Genomic DNA, 16983 nt, shown 5'->3' with positions numbered 1-16983 from the left:
CGGTACTGGACCAAATATGAGTCATGCACAAGTTTAGGCGCCTCGGTGATGAAAACATCAGTCCTAAACTAGGCTAATCCACTGAAATCCACAAATTCAGACTGTGAAGGCACTTACACAAGCACAGACATATTTAAATCAAGTGTGCAGATCCCTTAAAATGAACAAGAGATTAATTATGAAATACTACACGTTCTAATACGTGTGAGAATTATAGACCTTACACTGTGTAGCTTATCAAACATGCTAATTTAAGGGCTTTACACCTCCATGCATGTGTGTGCACGTACAGATCACTGAGCCGCAATAAAAAGTCTACTGGATTTTACAAATCCGCTTTGTGTCACAAAACTTTAGCAGAAGGAGAGAGAGGGAGCAGACGAGAGCAAGTTAGGGAGCGTCTCTGCATCTGCAAGGTCTCTTCAATCCAGCTCTTCTTTTCCGATTTGTCTTTTATCATTCTCTCCAGCATGTCCTGACATCATGGATGTATTATTGAACAGGCCCTCCAGGCACAGGCCCACAGGCCAAATAGGTGAGGCCTCTGTCTGAAGTGGCTGTTTTCATTTTGGTTGTTAAGTCAACAACTACAAAAGGAAACAAAATGACTGCAAAGAGACACAAAACAACCACACAGACACAAAGTGAGATTCAGAAAATCCACAAGGAAATGCAAACTGGCTACGAGGAGAAACTAAATGATCACTGAGAGACACAAAAACAAGACTAACAAGTAAACAAGTAAAAAGATATGCACACAATCCCAAGAAGATGCAAAATTGACAAAAGGAGACACAAAATGAGAGTCAAAATGACTAAAAAGACACTCAAAATGACTACTGAGAGAATATCGGACTGAAAATGACTACAAAGACACAAAATAACAAGTGACAGAAAATAACAATATAGACAGTGACTATAAAGGGACATAAAACAACCACTAAGAAACAAAAACTAGACTCAAAATGACAACAAAGACACGCAATGACCACAAAGAAAAGCAAAACAACTACAAAGACACAAAGAATGACTGTAAAAACACGTAAAACTACCACCAAGGGACACAGAATGACTACAGAGCAACACAAAATGACCATGAAAATAATGTGTGGGTCTGTGTGTGTGTGGGTGGTTTTTTTTTTACCCATCTGTGCCCAGTAACCCACTGTATCTTAATCTATCCCTGCCTGACATTTATGCATCTCCTTTGTATTTCCCCTTTCTTTCAGCTCCTTTGCCGCCTCTTTGTTTTCCCCTGTCACTCACACCACCTCCACTTCTCTTTGTTGACCTTTGGATGACCTTTCAGTCCATCTCCCCCTGTCTTCCTACATCTCTCTTCGCTTTGTCCCGCTTTCTGAGGCACAAGTGAGGACAGATCTCATCTCTGACTGGCTGATTGAGTTACTGCCGATGTCCCAGTTGACACACACACACACAGATACACTCAGTGGAAGGCTTTGTAGGGGACTGGGACTACATTAGGATGAAACTGAGACAGACTGTTAATAAAAAACATGGATCTCCTGCAGAGACACAGTGGGATAATCCTCTATTGACATCTTGGTGGCTCCCTGGGCATTTGGTGCTCTGATTAGCTTAATGGCAGGTCTCTGCTGACTCTTGCTGACCTCTGATCACCTGGACATTAGTATCAACTGACTTCTAGAAAAAACTTTATTTCATACAAGTCACAAATTTAGTCAAGAAAATGAAGCAAACTTTATATGAAGAGCTCTTATCATAAACCCACTGCTGAAAAGTTACAGTTTCATTCCTTCATGTTACATAGTTCTCCATCAACCACCCAAATCCTCTTTGAGCTACTGTATCCATATCTCAGTGATAGGCGACCTTTGGTTTCTGCTCTGTTGGGTTAACTGCACTTCTCTCTGAATTCTTGGCTGGATTCGAACTGGGGCGTTACACATTCATGGCCGATGCTGCAGTGTCACGGATCATTCAGTGATCCATTCATTCCCTGCCTGGCTTTGCCAAGAATCACTGACTGTCTTTTCATTTCAAACCTAGCCCTTCCCACCTTCAAGCCACCTGACTCCTGCATGCCCACCTACTCACCTGTTCCTCATTCACGATTTACCTCCCAGGTTATATACCTTCCATTTCCACCTCCAATCTTTCGTCTGTTGCACCATCCAGCTTTAGCTTTCCAGCCTTACTTTTGCGTGCCTGTTTGGACCTGCTGCTTGTTTTTGGACTTTGCATTTTTCCTTTGCTTTTTTTGGCCTGGTTCTCCTGTCTGCCTGCTTTCGATCACAGCCTCCTGTTTATCCTCACCTGCTTCTGTCTGCCAAGCCTAAATAAAGGTGAACTCTTGAACTTTTCATCTGTTTTTCTGAGTCGTGGATTTGAGTCCTTCCAAGTCTGAGGCGTGACGCTCAACCCCCCCCCCCAAGCCTACCAAATAAAAGTGTACAAACGTCACAGTCACAAGATGGAGTTTGTCATTTTGATTGGCTGTCAAGCTTCAAGAACTAAGGGTTTAAGCAATGTTCTACCTGACAAGTCGATTTGGATCATGAGCTGCCAAGAGTTTTGAATACAGTACATTTTAGCATGTCATCAGGTCTGGTTGAAATTTTGGCATAAAAGCTAAATCTCTTGTTGCTCATCATCAAACTAAATGGCAGTTTTAACAGCTGACTGGCGATATTGGATAGGCTGATTAACATAAGTCTAAAAAGACTTTATTTGTAGGGTAAAGCACAAATGAACACAGGGAGAAGAACAGAGTGTAACACCACTCCAAAGTTATCCAACCACCCCCCCAAAAAAATTACAACAGGAAATTCACGATGTCTCTATCAAACTGACCCACATTGTCTTACAGCGAGGTTAGAGCAGGGCCCTCTTTTCACAACAGGTCTTTTCCTTTTTTGGTCTGACATGAGGAATCGACAGGGTGAGCTCTTTGTGTACTTTCGATTGGAGAAGGAAAGCTGAGAGGGTTACAGGCAATGATGGATCACAGTACAAAAAGTGCTACAGCCAGGAATTAGACCCAGCTGGCTGGGGGGGGGGGGGGGCTTCATCCACAAATTAAACTTTTATTTAAAGAGCTGCAACGATGAGGCTCGGGAACATCTTTCAGCCTTGAGTGAGACAGTGTTACTTTCAAGAACTTTTTATTTTTGTCTTTAACCTTTGAGAAATCCTTAGATACAAATCTGTATCTAATGATGGACAGGCTGGAATTGTTAGCCCATGACTGATACCAATATCACACCAGTACAGTAAATATAAAGCTGCAGCAAGCAACCGGCTAACTTAGCTTAGTATTTTGTTGCCTGACACAGTGATGTCCTGGTGTCTTAGAGAACTTGAGAGGTGGTGGTAGCATATTGTGTTACCTCTAGACAAAGCCTGGGTAGCTGTTTCCAGTCTTGTTCCAGTCCGTGTGTGTGTGTGACGGTATTAATTTAAGTATGTGTGTGCCCGCTCCCAATCAGTGACAGGTATACGATGTCTGGCCCTGCAGTCAAGGACAAGGGTGTAGGACGGTAGTGGCTCAAGAAGGTGCTGAGCAGGGTAATGAATAAGAAAATAAAAATAAATAAATAAAACAAAGCAAAACGCTCTACAGCTATAACTGCAGACATCCATCAACCGTACAGATGTTGTCCAAGTGTTATAGACCACTGTAACCCTATCCCTTGAGCTATTTCTTTCACCCTTTGCTTTACTTGCCTTCATTTGTCCTCTTCATTTTTTCTATTCATTGCTCTCACAGTTTTACTTATTACTAAATTATTTCATCTTCCATCCCTTATTTTGCATTCTTCCATCCCTCCCCTTCTCCCTCCCCTTTCCCTCCTGTCATGGCCTTGTCTGACTTACCCTCATGTAACTCCAACCTTTTCCTCCTTGTTCGTCTCCATCCTGAACTAATCTATAATGAGTGACAGTCAGAGAGGACAGGAATGGTGAGCAGCTATAGCGCGCGAAAGGAAGTGACACAGAGTGAGAAGAAGCAGGCACTCCCACGAGGCGAAACAGAGTAGGAGTGACAGGCATGGCGTGGCGTGGCGTGGCACATGCGCTGGAAAATGAGAGACACAGCAGACAGTTTGATGAGAGGATTGGAAGATGACAGGAGAAATGGAGACAAAGCGAGGAAAGGATGGAGTGAAAGTTGAGAGGTGACATGGTTTGAAGTGGCAGTGGAGGCGGCAGGTGACATGGATGAAGACAAAGAATGAGTCTGGCTTTCAGAGTGTTTGACCTCCTTCAGTTTTCTGGAAGGGTTAGCGGGAAAGGAGGGGAGAGTTAAGGAGAGGAAATGAAGGTGGAAGATGAGAAGAAAGCAGAGGAGAAAGGAAGGACATGGAACCAAAGAAAGGAGACAAGTGCCAGAGAAAGGGGAGAGAGGCAAGAAGGAGGAGAGGATGGAAGTGGAGAGAGGAACTGGAAGAGAAGAGAGGAGAGAAAACATCCTGTTATTGTTTTACTGTATATGTCTCACAAAAATCCACCAAATACAGCCACCTGCTTTTAGCTGGAATACAGTAAAAGATTTCAGAATCAATAATATTTGCCCCCTTCAATCTGATAATTCCACAACAGACAAACGCTCATAAATGTAATGTCTGATATAGGCAACATCTGATATAGAACCTGTCCACTTCCAGTTTACATCTGAATACAGATATTTTTGTGACATAAACAGCTTTGCCTCACAACCCTAATATTAGCACACAAAACTACAGTGAGATGTGCAGGAGACAGAGAGAGAGTGTGTGCTATTAGACCACAGTCCAGCAGAAAAAGAGAGATAGTGAAATGATTTAAGACAAATCTCACATTCAATCTGTACTCTCTGCCCTCCATCTCTCCCCCAGGACTCCTCCTCCCATTCCATCTTTCTGCCTCTCCATTTCATCCCTCTTTCCTTCCCGTTTTGCTTTTCAGCCAACACCCTTCACTCCACTGTTGCACTGCCTCTCTGAGCATTGAGGTACTGTCTTTCATTCACAGCAACTTTGATTTCTTTTTCTAAATGAACGACCTGTTTTCCTTTTGAGAAAATGTGCTGAGGATACTTGTATAGTGTGTATTGGGATGCATGTTTCCTTGCATTTTGTAAGCGTGCATGTATGTGTTTTCTTGACATAACTCCTGATGCACTTTGCCAAACATTTTAAACAAATTTAGGCCAAGAGGCTTGGACAGAATACAAACCGCGAGCAAAGATGAGCTGCAACAGGAAAAAGCAACAGCAAAAAATACACAAAGTGTGGCTCAAAAAACAAACGGGTCTGTAATGACCGAGTGTGAGAGAGTGAAAAAGAAAACAGAGTGAGGAGAAATAAGAGAGATAAAACAAGAGATAGTGACAAGGAAAAAAAAAAAAGCTTTTAAGCTTTTATGCAAAAAAAGTTTGAAAAATGAATATTTAAGTTGAGCATTATGTCAGCCACTTAAAAAAACAGAATAAAATATTGAGCAGCATTTCCTTTGCTGCTTTTTTTCCCCTCCTCTGTTTCCTGATGAGGGTCTGACCATGAACGCCCGGTTCATGGTCAGACCCAAAGGCACCACTACTTCCTCTTATGATTATTTAAAATCTAGTTCACATCCAACATTTTATCTGGGATTATTCAAAATTCATAACAATTTCTTCATCTCTCTACAGTTGCTTTCCTGGGAATTTGGTCTCTCACACATTTTTCTCTGAATAATATTCCCTCTCTTTCTCTCTGGGTCTGATGTGTCACTTTCCCTTGGGATAGCTTTTCTTTTTTTTCCCCCTCATACCTGTCTGCACTTCCTTCCCTATCTATATCTTTCCCTGCTCCCTCCTACTATCCCTCTGTCAGTTCCTATTCCTCTTGCTATCCCCATGGTTCTTAATCCCCCTCCCTTCCCTGCGATAATTCCTCTCCTCTTTCCCTCCCCCTGCTCCTCTCTGTCAAGCCCCTTCTCTCTCTCCCCCTCTCCTTGGCAGCCCCTCAGCTGTCCTCCTCTCCTCTCCTCCCCTCCCTCTCTTCCTGCCTTCCTCTTCCTCTTTGTTTATCTCACTCTCGCTTCCTCCCTCCCTCTTCCTCTCCCTCCATCCATCCCTTTGGTCTCTCTCTTTCTCTCTCTCTCTCTCTCTCTCTCTCTTTCTCTCTCACCCCCTAAATCAGCCCCGATAGACTGCAGCACCACACATGTTCCAGGCATGCTCAAACAAAGAAGAGGATGTGCAGAGGTATTAGCTTGGTAATTACACACAGGCACAAATGCAAATGACTCACACACACGCACAGATACACATACAAACATGCATCATACATGCATGCCTGTACGTTACAACCCACTGCTCAGTCAGCACTAATGCTCTTATTTGTGGGACTGACAGGCATTTTGGGAAAGGAAAGTAGCACAGAAGAGAAAGAAGCAGAGAATCAGGGGAAGGATGAAAGGAAGGGAGGATAAAAGCTTAAAAATAACGGGAGAATGGAAAAAAGAAGGTATAGGACAGAGGAGGCAGCCAAAGAAAACTGAAAAGGTTAGATAGTCAGGAGGTAAAAAAGAACAGAGGACGGGAATGGAGGGAACATGAAGGAAAAAGGACAAGGAGTGATAGTCGGGAGCCAAAAACGAAAACACAAACGTGGGACAAAACTGAGAGGAGAGAGTGTCAGTGACACATGATGAGGGGGAGAGGAGGGGAGTGAAAGGGAGAGTCAGCAAGCGCTCATTTGCCCACAAAAGATGAGGGAGTGTGTCTGTGTGTGTGAGAAAAAGAGAGGGGAGGAGTGAGCGAGAGAGGGAGGAGTGAGCTGGGAGAGGGAGGAGTGAGAGAAACAGAGAGAGAGAGTGTATGTGTGTGTGAGACATTGTCATCCAGTCCTGCCAGAGAACAGCAGCAGCAGCAGCGCGAGCATCAACAGCGGACGGGATTCAGACGCACTGAGCAGACCGAGGCAGCAAGGAAATAAGGGAATACACACTGATGAAGAGGCAGCAACAAAGGGGGAGGATGGAATAAAAAAAAAATTAAGCATTTTATTGCTTCTCCTTGTTCTTCCCACTTCTGTTTGGATCATCCCACAAGCAGAGCACCAGTGAAAACACATACATATGATATATATATAAAATTCCTATACATATATATCAAATTATGCCTGTTTTCAAAGAAGCTGCAGCCGGACAAGGACTGAATTGACAGCAAAGTGAATCCATTGCATGAAAAAATTGGGGAGATAATATGCAGCATTTGCTTAAAAACTGTTGCATATTGATGCTTTGAGATTTTTTTGTCCATTTTTGCTCATTGGGAGAAAAAAAGACAAAAAAATACATTGATGCCAATGGAAAATTTGAAAAACTGGCAACTGAGTTGTTGAAGCAACAACAATCTCAACAACAACAAAGAGCTGCTGCTGCAGACAGTCCTATATTTCCAAAAGGGGGCTTCTTTTGAAAACAGGATATTTTTTGATCTGCTCTCGGTGCCACACTGCTGTTTGGCTGTCGCATCTCCACTTGTCTCTGTCGTCCGAATGGGCTGGGGGAGCATTATTCCAACGGGGCTTGTGCAAGTGCGCTGCTGAAAGTGCAGAGGGCAATCCACAGGCTCTCTGACCCCCCCCAAGCTGATATTTCCTCAGGGCATGAGAGGAGAGGGTGAGGTAAGTTGTGGAAGAGAGAGAAAGAGTCAGAAATATCAAAGAGAGGACAGATTGAGGTTAAGATCAGAGTGTAAACAAAGAGACGTGATCAAGAACTGAGCCGAAAGCAAGGAAAAGGAAACGAACCATCAAAGAACAATCCGTTCTGTGGGACACTCCACTCTGGTCAAGTAATTCCAGCACGTTTCTCTTTTTTTTACAGCTTCTATTGGATGCAGCCGCACTAAGACATTAAGTTCACAACATCAGCCCTCCCCCCTCTCGCTCTCTCTCTCTCTCTTTCTCCTCCTCTCTCCACCCCTTAGTCTTAGCACTTGTAGGGCAGGACTGAGCAGGCTGATAGACAGAGTACCCAGCTGGTGTCCCGGGTCTGTCAGAGACCCTGGGATCCACGGGGGGAAAGGAGGGGTTTCAGTGGAGTGTGCACGGAGCAGCAGCAACAGGAGACCTGCACACGCCGAGCACAAAAAAGCCATTGGACTCCTTGTGTGTCACTTAAAAGGTACAGAGTGACACTGACAGAGCACTGTCACCAGGGGGATTTGAGCTGTTTGTGAATGTGTGTGTGAGAGTGTGTGCGTGCGTATGTGTGCATGAGAGAAAACACGCCTCAGGAAATAAGCATTTTATTGCTTCTCCTTGCTCTTCCCACAAGAGGGACGCTTTTGGACTGTAATCACCATAGGATTTCAGCTTGACAAGAGCCTGGAGTAATGTTTTAAAGAGTACTGAGCAGCTGTTTTTACCTGTTGGGTCTTTGGCTGGAAATAGGAAGGAACTATTCTCTATAATCTTTACAAAATAAAAGCTGAATATTTAATATCACTCATAAAGACATCAGGGACTGAAAAACTGGAACCACACTTCACAAGGAAGGAGTCACATTCACCAAAGTGGACCAAGGTGGCAGTGAAAAGATGCCCACCACAAAAATAAAAAAGCTTCCTTTGAACAGTGACACTGAGAGTAGGAGGATGATAGATGCAAGTTAAGCTCTGAGAGGGAGAAGTGGCAAACACCGCACTCTGGTTAGACTTCTTCCTGGACATCAGAACTGATTTGACTCCAGACTTGAGCATTGTAGAGTTGTTATCCACTCGGGAATATGTGTCTGTCTCTGGAGTGAGAAGCCTTTCATGTGGAAGCCTGTGACTATCTGTGAGTTTGAGAGGAATCTGCCTTCTTTTTCTGCTAGTGCCATCAGGAAACCAGAGTTCTCACTTTTCGCGGATTATTCATCCACTCAGCGGGGGAGCTTATTGCTAGAAATGCCAGAGGCAAGTTCATTCGTAGGTAACACGCCCTCCTAAACTGGATTCCCTCCAAGCCACCAGATTTGGATTTGTCTACAACCGCCTCTGCTGTCTGCTCATGACATATGGCTTTGTGAAAGGTGACATTTCCTGAATTTTCGAATATTTATTCACTTTGATACACACACACAAACACACACCTACACACATACAGTAGACTGCCAGGGACTGTGATGTGTCTGTGCACGTGAGCCCCTGCTCACAAGGGACTCATTCACTCCTGTTAGAAGCACGTTAAAATGGGAGATTGATTTCTTTCACTCACTTGTTCCTCTGCCCTTTGACAACAATTTAGTTTTCTGTAACCGTATGTGGCAACACCAATTGAAAGCATGAATATAGGCTAAAATCCCTCTATTTGTCTTAACTGCTCAGTGTTTTCTGATACCCAAAAGATTGTGACTATAATTTAAAGCTTTGGACGTTTTTAACTTTCTTTCTTTCTTTGTTGTTCTTTTAAACCTAGGAGCTTTAATTTGGGCCTCTAATTAACAATTACACATCAGCACTGAACCATCACATGACACTGGAGTAAGTTCAAGATGGCCGCCTCCATGCATCCACTCTTGATAAGCCTCTTGCTGGCTGTTCTCTTGGGTTTGACCTCTCTGGGTGGACTGAGCTCTCGGCCCTCGGGTCAGGCTTTGGCCCAGGTCTCCACCAACAACCAGACAACAGAGCCCTCCGTGCTACCAGAGGCTGCCCTGGCTACGCCCACACCAGACGCCGAGGACCAAACAGTTCCAACCAGCGGGAACCGATGCTGGGGTTACTATGACGTCATGGGCCAGTGGGACCCACCCTTCAATTGTAACGCAGGAATCTACCTGTTCTGTTGTGGTTCCTGCTTCTACCGCTTCTGCTGCCAGTTCAAGGTTCACAGTTTGGACCAGACTTCCTGTTCCAACTATGACACACCTGTGTGGGCTAACACCGGGAGACCGGCGGCACCTGTCACAGAGGTCCACGAGGAACCAGACCGGGATCGGACCCACATGATCGTCTATATTATCTGTGGAGTGGTGGCCATCATGGTGTTGGTCGGGATTTTCACCAAGCTTGGGCTGGAGAAAAGTCAGGGAGGACAGACTGACATGACCAACTCCAGGTAGGAACTGAGAGAGGTGGATGGATGATATTGATATTGATACTGGGCACAGAAGCTAATGGATGTGATCATGATTGGCAGTTAGCTTAGCTTAGCAAACATGAGACTCTGGAAGCAGGAGAAACAACCTGGAGTTTTACACAAAGTTATGTACCAGACTATTTTTTTGGCCAGGTGTCCTGCAAATAACACCCTGTTACTTAGCAACGTTTAGTTTTTACACTTACCCGTGTTGCATAATCAAACACTGATATATTGCATGATAGTCTGGGAGATTTAGAGAGAGCCAGGCTAGCTGTTTCACCCTGTTTCCTGTCTTTATGCTAAGCTAAGATAACCAGCTGCTGATTCTAGCATCATATCTGTCCTATAGATATGAAAATGGTATCAATCTCCTTATCTAACTCTGGGCAAGCAAATAAGTGCATTTCTTAAGTCCTTGTCAACAATCAATCAGCTCATTTAAAAACATGCAAGAAGCTCATTAAAAGCTTTGCATTTCAGATCAACTTCTAAATTATCAAGAGAAGGGTATGAAATATTAAATTCCTCCATCAATATCTGGTTACTAAACAATAAAATTTCCCATGACAAAAAGTAATCACATTACTTCACTGCCACTCATTAAATTACTTTTGTGACTCAGCCCAGCTCCATCCAAAGTGCTTTCAAACAACTCCAAAGCCACTACACCCCACGTAACAAGTGGCCAAACTCTGTTTGTTAATGTTAATGTTAGTCCCTGGTGACTACACGCAGAGCACTCCTTTTGAAATATAGGTTTTCAGGTTCCAGGTTGCATATCACGTTAGTGTCTCTGTGTGTGTGTATGTGTAATATGTGTGAGTAGATGCCTGCATGTGTGAATGTACTTGCATGCGTTTTTTTTTCTGCATATGTGTGAGAAGGTCACCAGCTGGGTAATGAATCAAGTGTCTGAATCACAGTGAGGTGGTAATGGGTGTGATGTCTGTTTGAAAGCATGAGGGAGCAATGGACATAGCGACAGAGGGGAAGAGGGGGAGCGAGGGCCGGATGGAGGTCAGGCGGTAGGATGGAGATTCAAAAAGGACAGATGTCAGGTGATAGTAAGGGAGGAAATTGTGTTTTGTGTTGTGTTTTCTCTGTATTGGTATAGCTATTTCACATTGATGGGTGATTGATTGCTGTGACACAACTATGACTGTGGCAATGTGCGGCCTCCAGTGAACAATGAGAAGAGAGAGGGTGGTTTTTGGAAGGGTGGGATATTGAGCGGATCTGACTGGAGGGCAGCCAACAGCTAATTCTAGTACAGAGAACATGGATGTGTGTGTGTGTGAAGGGGAAAGGGAGTGTGTGACCGGCCAGCCTATCGGGTGTTAAGAGTTGGGCCATGGGGGCTCCTTTAAAATCCTGTCATTACAGGATCTCCGCTCAACCTTCCAGGAGGAAGATAGCAATGGACATCAGCACTCATTAATGTTATCCTGCACTGAACCACCCATAATACGATGAAAGCTGGCAGCTCTTGGCACATTTTATCCCCTGAATAAAATGAATATGTGAATTTTAACCCTTGATTCAAGAGATTGCTGTGGACATGTTTCTGATTTGTAGTTAACTGTCTTCACTAGATGCAGGTCGTACTGTCAAAAGAAATGTTCAGCATTTGTCTTGAAGTTTCCCAGGGGTGACGTGTGTATGCCTCCAATCAGCAAGACAGATGTTTGCCAGCGTCTGTCCTGCTGAAGTGTCCCGGAGCAAGACACTGAAACTCTACTCGCTTGACCATTCACTTTGACCTTCCTGGATGAAAACAGTTTTTTGTTTTCTCTTCAATTAAATAAACTATGAAATATATAAGAATTATTATTATCAGTCATTTTAAAATTCAGTACAAAATGTACTGCAACAGGGATACAGAGAATTTCTCAATAAATTTAAATGTTTGTAAATCAGAAATTACCGCACACTGTTACCCAGCAGTAAAAATTAAAACAGAGAGAATTTATTACAGTGCACTTGTGTGGATAATAGCAAACATGCAAAAAGGTTTATTTTGTTTGCTTTCAATTTTTATTCACTAAAAATTTAATTATCCATTGCATGATCATAATTTCTTCAACAGAACGTAATTTACATGCTCAAAATGTCCCATTGCTTTCTGAAAATTCTGACACGAGTATTAATAATTCCCCAGAATTGGGTGGCTGGTTCCTCAAAGTGCATGACTTTGACACGGGAAACTGTGGTTCTCATCCTGTACCCAAAGCTGGTTTCTTTTCACCATGATGGTGATGTTCTGATCATTTTAACCAGGTAGTTTGAGTCACATAAATTTAACTAGAGCTTAACCTTTGGAGTTGGAGTAAATTGTTGTTGAAATGTTCATTGACACTGATAAGCAACCTGTTTTGTCATTTTGGCAGTGTAAGTAAGGAAAACTTTGAAGTACTTGTACTTTACCTGAGTGTTGCCATTTTATGGTACTTTATACCTATACTACTTTACTGCATTTCAGAGAAAATATTGTACTTTTGCGCTATATTTATTTAACAGATAAAGTAAGTGGTTTTGAAGGTCGATATTTGAGAATGCTTGATGACGTTGTTAAGTTGAGTGGGATCATGGGAATTGTTGTCTTGACCAGTCGTCAGAAGAGGCAGATGTTAGGCAACATCTATGAAAACACTTGTCTGGGTGGACTACATTGTGGTATTGTCACTTTTCTTAAACAAAGGATCTCAGTACTTCATCACTGTATTTTAGAATGAAGATTTGTTGACTATATTTGAGTGTTCATACAGATGCAAATATTTCATGTGTATGCTAGAGTTTTATGAATCTGCTTCATAAACAGAGAAAAGAGGAACCCCAGGGGAGCATTTTTTTTTTTTTTTTCCACTGATAGGCTGTGAAAAGGGTCAGAGACAGAGTGACGACCATAAGGCAGGAGAAGAGAGGAACAAAACTGAGTGTGAGAAATACAAAGAAATGCCAAGAACAAAGGGATGAAAGAAGGATGCGCTGGGGAAAGTGAACACCAAGATGCTGCCGGACTCACATTTGTTTACACCTGTTAAAGCAGCTGTGTTTGTGAGAGAGAGAGAGAGGAGACAGAGACATTGTCACAAGAGCTAAAGCGATGTGGCCAGAGCCCAGTGAGAAAAGGGCCTGTGAAAGGACAGTGTGCTGAAGCATTAAGAAATGAGACATAAGGTCGAAGGGAGAAAGTTATAGTAGGAGGTGCTGATGAGTGAAGGACTAGGCTGTTATAATTATGCTGATTTGCCATTGAGAGCTGTGGGTGACTGGTTAGCTCTGTGACCAGGCACCATGGATAATGATTGTCTGAGCAAGTCTTCCATAAAGTATTTAAAAGACAGTTTCACTCTTGAGGGCTTTAATAGAACACCTTTGGACTGATTTTATAATGACTTTTACTTTTTTGACAATGGGGGTTGTCTCAAACCAGATGAAACACACGTTTCCTGTTCATTAGCTGTAAGTAGAACCATTAAATGCCTAAAATCCCTGCTTTAGTTGCCTAAAGTGTAAATAAAAATCTTCATGACTAAAAAAATAAAAATAAAACTAGAAAGTAAAGGTTATTAGATGTGTCCAAATGTGCTTGGGAAAGACAAAAACTCTGACTTTTGTTTCTGTAGATGAGCCCAGGTGATACTGTTTATCACTTTATCATTGCACTGGCAGCACATTTTTAAAATTCATTCTCAACCTGCATACATTTGACAGTGAGACATTTTTACCCATCTGTGAGTGGGAAAGCGTATGCGTGTCCGTGTGCAGTCATGTGTGTGTTTGTGCCCTGTGTGTGCACTCAACATATAAATCCAGCCATAAAGCTGCTAAGGTGGTAATGCGCTGAAACCTCAGGTCAGGCAATCACAACAGGCAGCGGCGCAATGATATATAGCACACACACACACACGCATATGCATGCACACACACAAACTTCTCATTATAACTGTACCGTGCCCCTCCTGTGTCCCCTCCATTGCACTGCTTCTCACCTCCCAAGCGGCTGTTTGTGTTTTTGTTTTGCTCTCAGTCTTTCTGCTGCTGCTTCTGTTGTGTGGAAACTACTGCAAAGCAAAATTAAAAATGAATTACATCCTTTGATACGTGATTCAGTCGTGGGAATTAATGTGGCGAATCAAGTGTTTGGCTGGACCGCAACAGCAGGGGCCAGCCCATAAAACAGGAATGTCTGTCTGACTGAGTGACTGACTGAGTGAGTGAGTGATGAAGTTACACCATTGGTCGGCCCGGCCGAGTGCTGGAGTTTCCCAATTGGCTGCTTCTCTTTCAATCTGAAGTGGTGGTAGGTAGGGGTAAGAGTGTTAACAGGCAGTTTTCCGACCCCTTTAGCAACTTTTTTTTTTCCACTTAGCAACAAATCTAGAGACTTTTGTAGAAGAGAGTCACCAGTATTGCCCAAGAGTGCAAGGTTGGGCTTTCCCTCTGCAGGGCCAACGCTCTTCAGTTGTAAATGTGCTTCTAACTTTCTCTCTAGGGATCATTTTACAATTAGTGCAGAGCAGGAGTTTGGAAATGACTTGGAAGCGACTGGTGGTTGACATGGCGTCTTAATCGGCTGCATTTCAGTCACTGTTTCATACTTATTCCACTGACTGACAACGGAAAGAGAAAAACAACATTATTTGGGAATTTGTTTGTAATAAATCACTGTATATGTGAGCACAGAGAGTCGGAGAAAAGCAAACAGATGAAAGGAAGCCATCTTGAAACAAATATGAAGTGGTGACATTATGAATATGCTAATTAGTGTATTAACTCAGCAACATTTAACGGCTTTTTGAGCAGGCTTAGAAGCTGTTGATAGCGGTAGTTTTTAACTACGTCCTCAATTTCACACATTGACCATATGTTTTGACCTAGTCAGCTCGGCTCATGATAATACTGGACTGCTGCTTCATTGAAGGTGAAGAGGGAGTAAAAAGGACGAGGACATAGGCAAGGGCCATTCAAGTTTGAGTATAGCGCAGTAAACAGGAGAATATAACCACAAATGCTTCAAGCTGACATTTTACATCAGTGAGGCTGCAAAACATTTAGGAACAAACATCCATAACATGTAAACAGGTGCCAAAACTCTCAGTGCAGTACCAGCGTGATCAGGGACGCCCTGCTGTAAAACCACCATGCACACTGCATTAATGTGATAATCAGAGCTGGAGAAATTAAAGTGTTGGCCAATAAATATTGTCCACAGAAACTTTTATAAAATACAACTGTAAAAATAGATTTAAAGAGCACTACTGAAAACACAGCTGCTGGTGCATTAAGTAATTTAAAGACAATAAAACAATACTTTACAGCCAACAGCATGAATAATCTAAATGCCAGGCATGAATTAATGCTTGGCATTTAGATGAATTAATGTCAAGTGAGCACAGCTTGAACAAACAGGTAAAGAAAAGCTTTTGATTGGATTGAAAATCTAGACACTCTTGCACACAGATGTGTACTTGATATATTACATGAACACATGTCCACCTACCACATCACATGCATGTCATCATGGCAGAGCCTGTATTACCATTAACTGTGGACAAAAGTAAGATCAAGAATTTAGTTTGGTATAAAGCCGTATGTTGATGGAATAAATGATTTTCTTGAAAGTAAAGGAAACTCAAACTATTCCTGTAAGATGCAGAGGTCACAGGTCAAGTGCTTTGTACACACACACTCTGCACTCCCACTATGCAGCATAACGTCCCTCTTATTCCCTTTAACAGCGTTGTGCCACTTATCATAAGTTATTCCATTGAAGAGCCATGTGTTCAAGGGCACAGGCGATTGAATGACCCACTGGGGATCTAAACAACCATTTCCATGGGCCATTCTATTCCTTTGCTGTATTGTGTTTCATCAACAGTGCTCTCTATTTCCGTTATTGTTCAGCCACAGTGGCGCTTTCCATCATTGCCTGTGACAGGTGTTTAGAGCCAAGAGATAAACATGTGCACACAGCTCTGCTTTTCCTCAAACAGTTACAGCGGTGGCCAGATGAACATTTCATAGTGGGCTGTGTGGTCCAAATTATGGCTTTTGTGTGTGTGTGTGTGTGTGTGTCATAACTTGACAATGGGAACTTTAGTTGTTTTTTCATTTAGAACAAAACTTATCACACAGCATGATTAAAAATATCAAATGCAAAGTGAAGAAAATGACTAAAAAATCAAGATCAAACAATTCCTCAAATTGATGTTGCACATCACAAAGAAACTCATCACTGATGTAAAGTGTGTCTTCAGGCGTCTAATTTCACCTCTATTGTTGGAGCTGTTGCTATTCTCACCTTGCTTTAACGAGAGCTCGTGTATTTTAGCAAAGCAGTGAGTCTCATTTGTGTTGTTAAGCTAACTTCCTCCCTCCGTGCTCATTCTGAACCCAAAATAAACTCTTTGATGCTGCAGCAGCGTGAAGAAATAGACTCTGACCCTCCCAAAGTGCACAGTTAACTCAAATCAACGAGGAACTAACTATTATTATTGTTTATGCCTTTTATTAATCTCTCTGCACCTTTAGGGAAAGGGTGTGAATATTTTCAGCCCGGGCTTTATTTTCGTGCCATCACAATGTGCTGAATATTTCATCACTGACTTTACTTTGCTGGCATCTCTGCTTCTCAAAGCACACTCCAAGTGCCAAAGTAATCTTTGGCACTTGGACTTTAAAAGCGATTAAAACACACATTTTCAGCTCAGTGCAGCTACTTAGCTGACTGTTGGCTTTCACGCAGCAGCCTGAAAATTTTCCTTCATGCCTTTTACTTGTTGGAGCACACATGTCCAAATGAAGGGTTTAACAGGGTTTTAACCAGCACCGTTGAGGTAAACAACTCAGAGAAGCAGCACTTCAGTGTAGGACGTCAGGTCAGTGTGTTTTATCCTTT

General features: G+C 42.7%; 1 protein-coding gene across 1 annotated transcript in view; it reads left to right on the top strand.

The window, feature by feature from the left end:
* Positions 1-9492: 9492 nt before the first annotated feature.
* LOC121198458 (protein shisa-8-like) overlaps positions 9493-16983 on the top strand; it is a 78389-nt gene continuing 70898 nt past the window's right edge. Inside the window, exon 1 of the mRNA XM_041062633.1 lies at positions 9493-10058. Within this exon, the coding sequence (XP_040918567.1) occupies positions 9493-10058 (566 nt within the window). The remainder of the gene's footprint in view (positions 10059-16983) is intronic.

This window comes from Toxotes jaculatrix, chromosome 18, assembly GCF_017976425.1.
Source record: "Toxotes jaculatrix isolate fToxJac2 chromosome 18, fToxJac2.pri, whole genome shotgun sequence".
Classification (NCBI taxonomy): domain Eukaryota; kingdom Metazoa; phylum Chordata; class Actinopteri; family Toxotidae; genus Toxotes; species Toxotes jaculatrix.
Note: the sequence above shows the minus strand (reverse complement) of the source record. Positions and strands in the feature narration are given on the sequence as shown.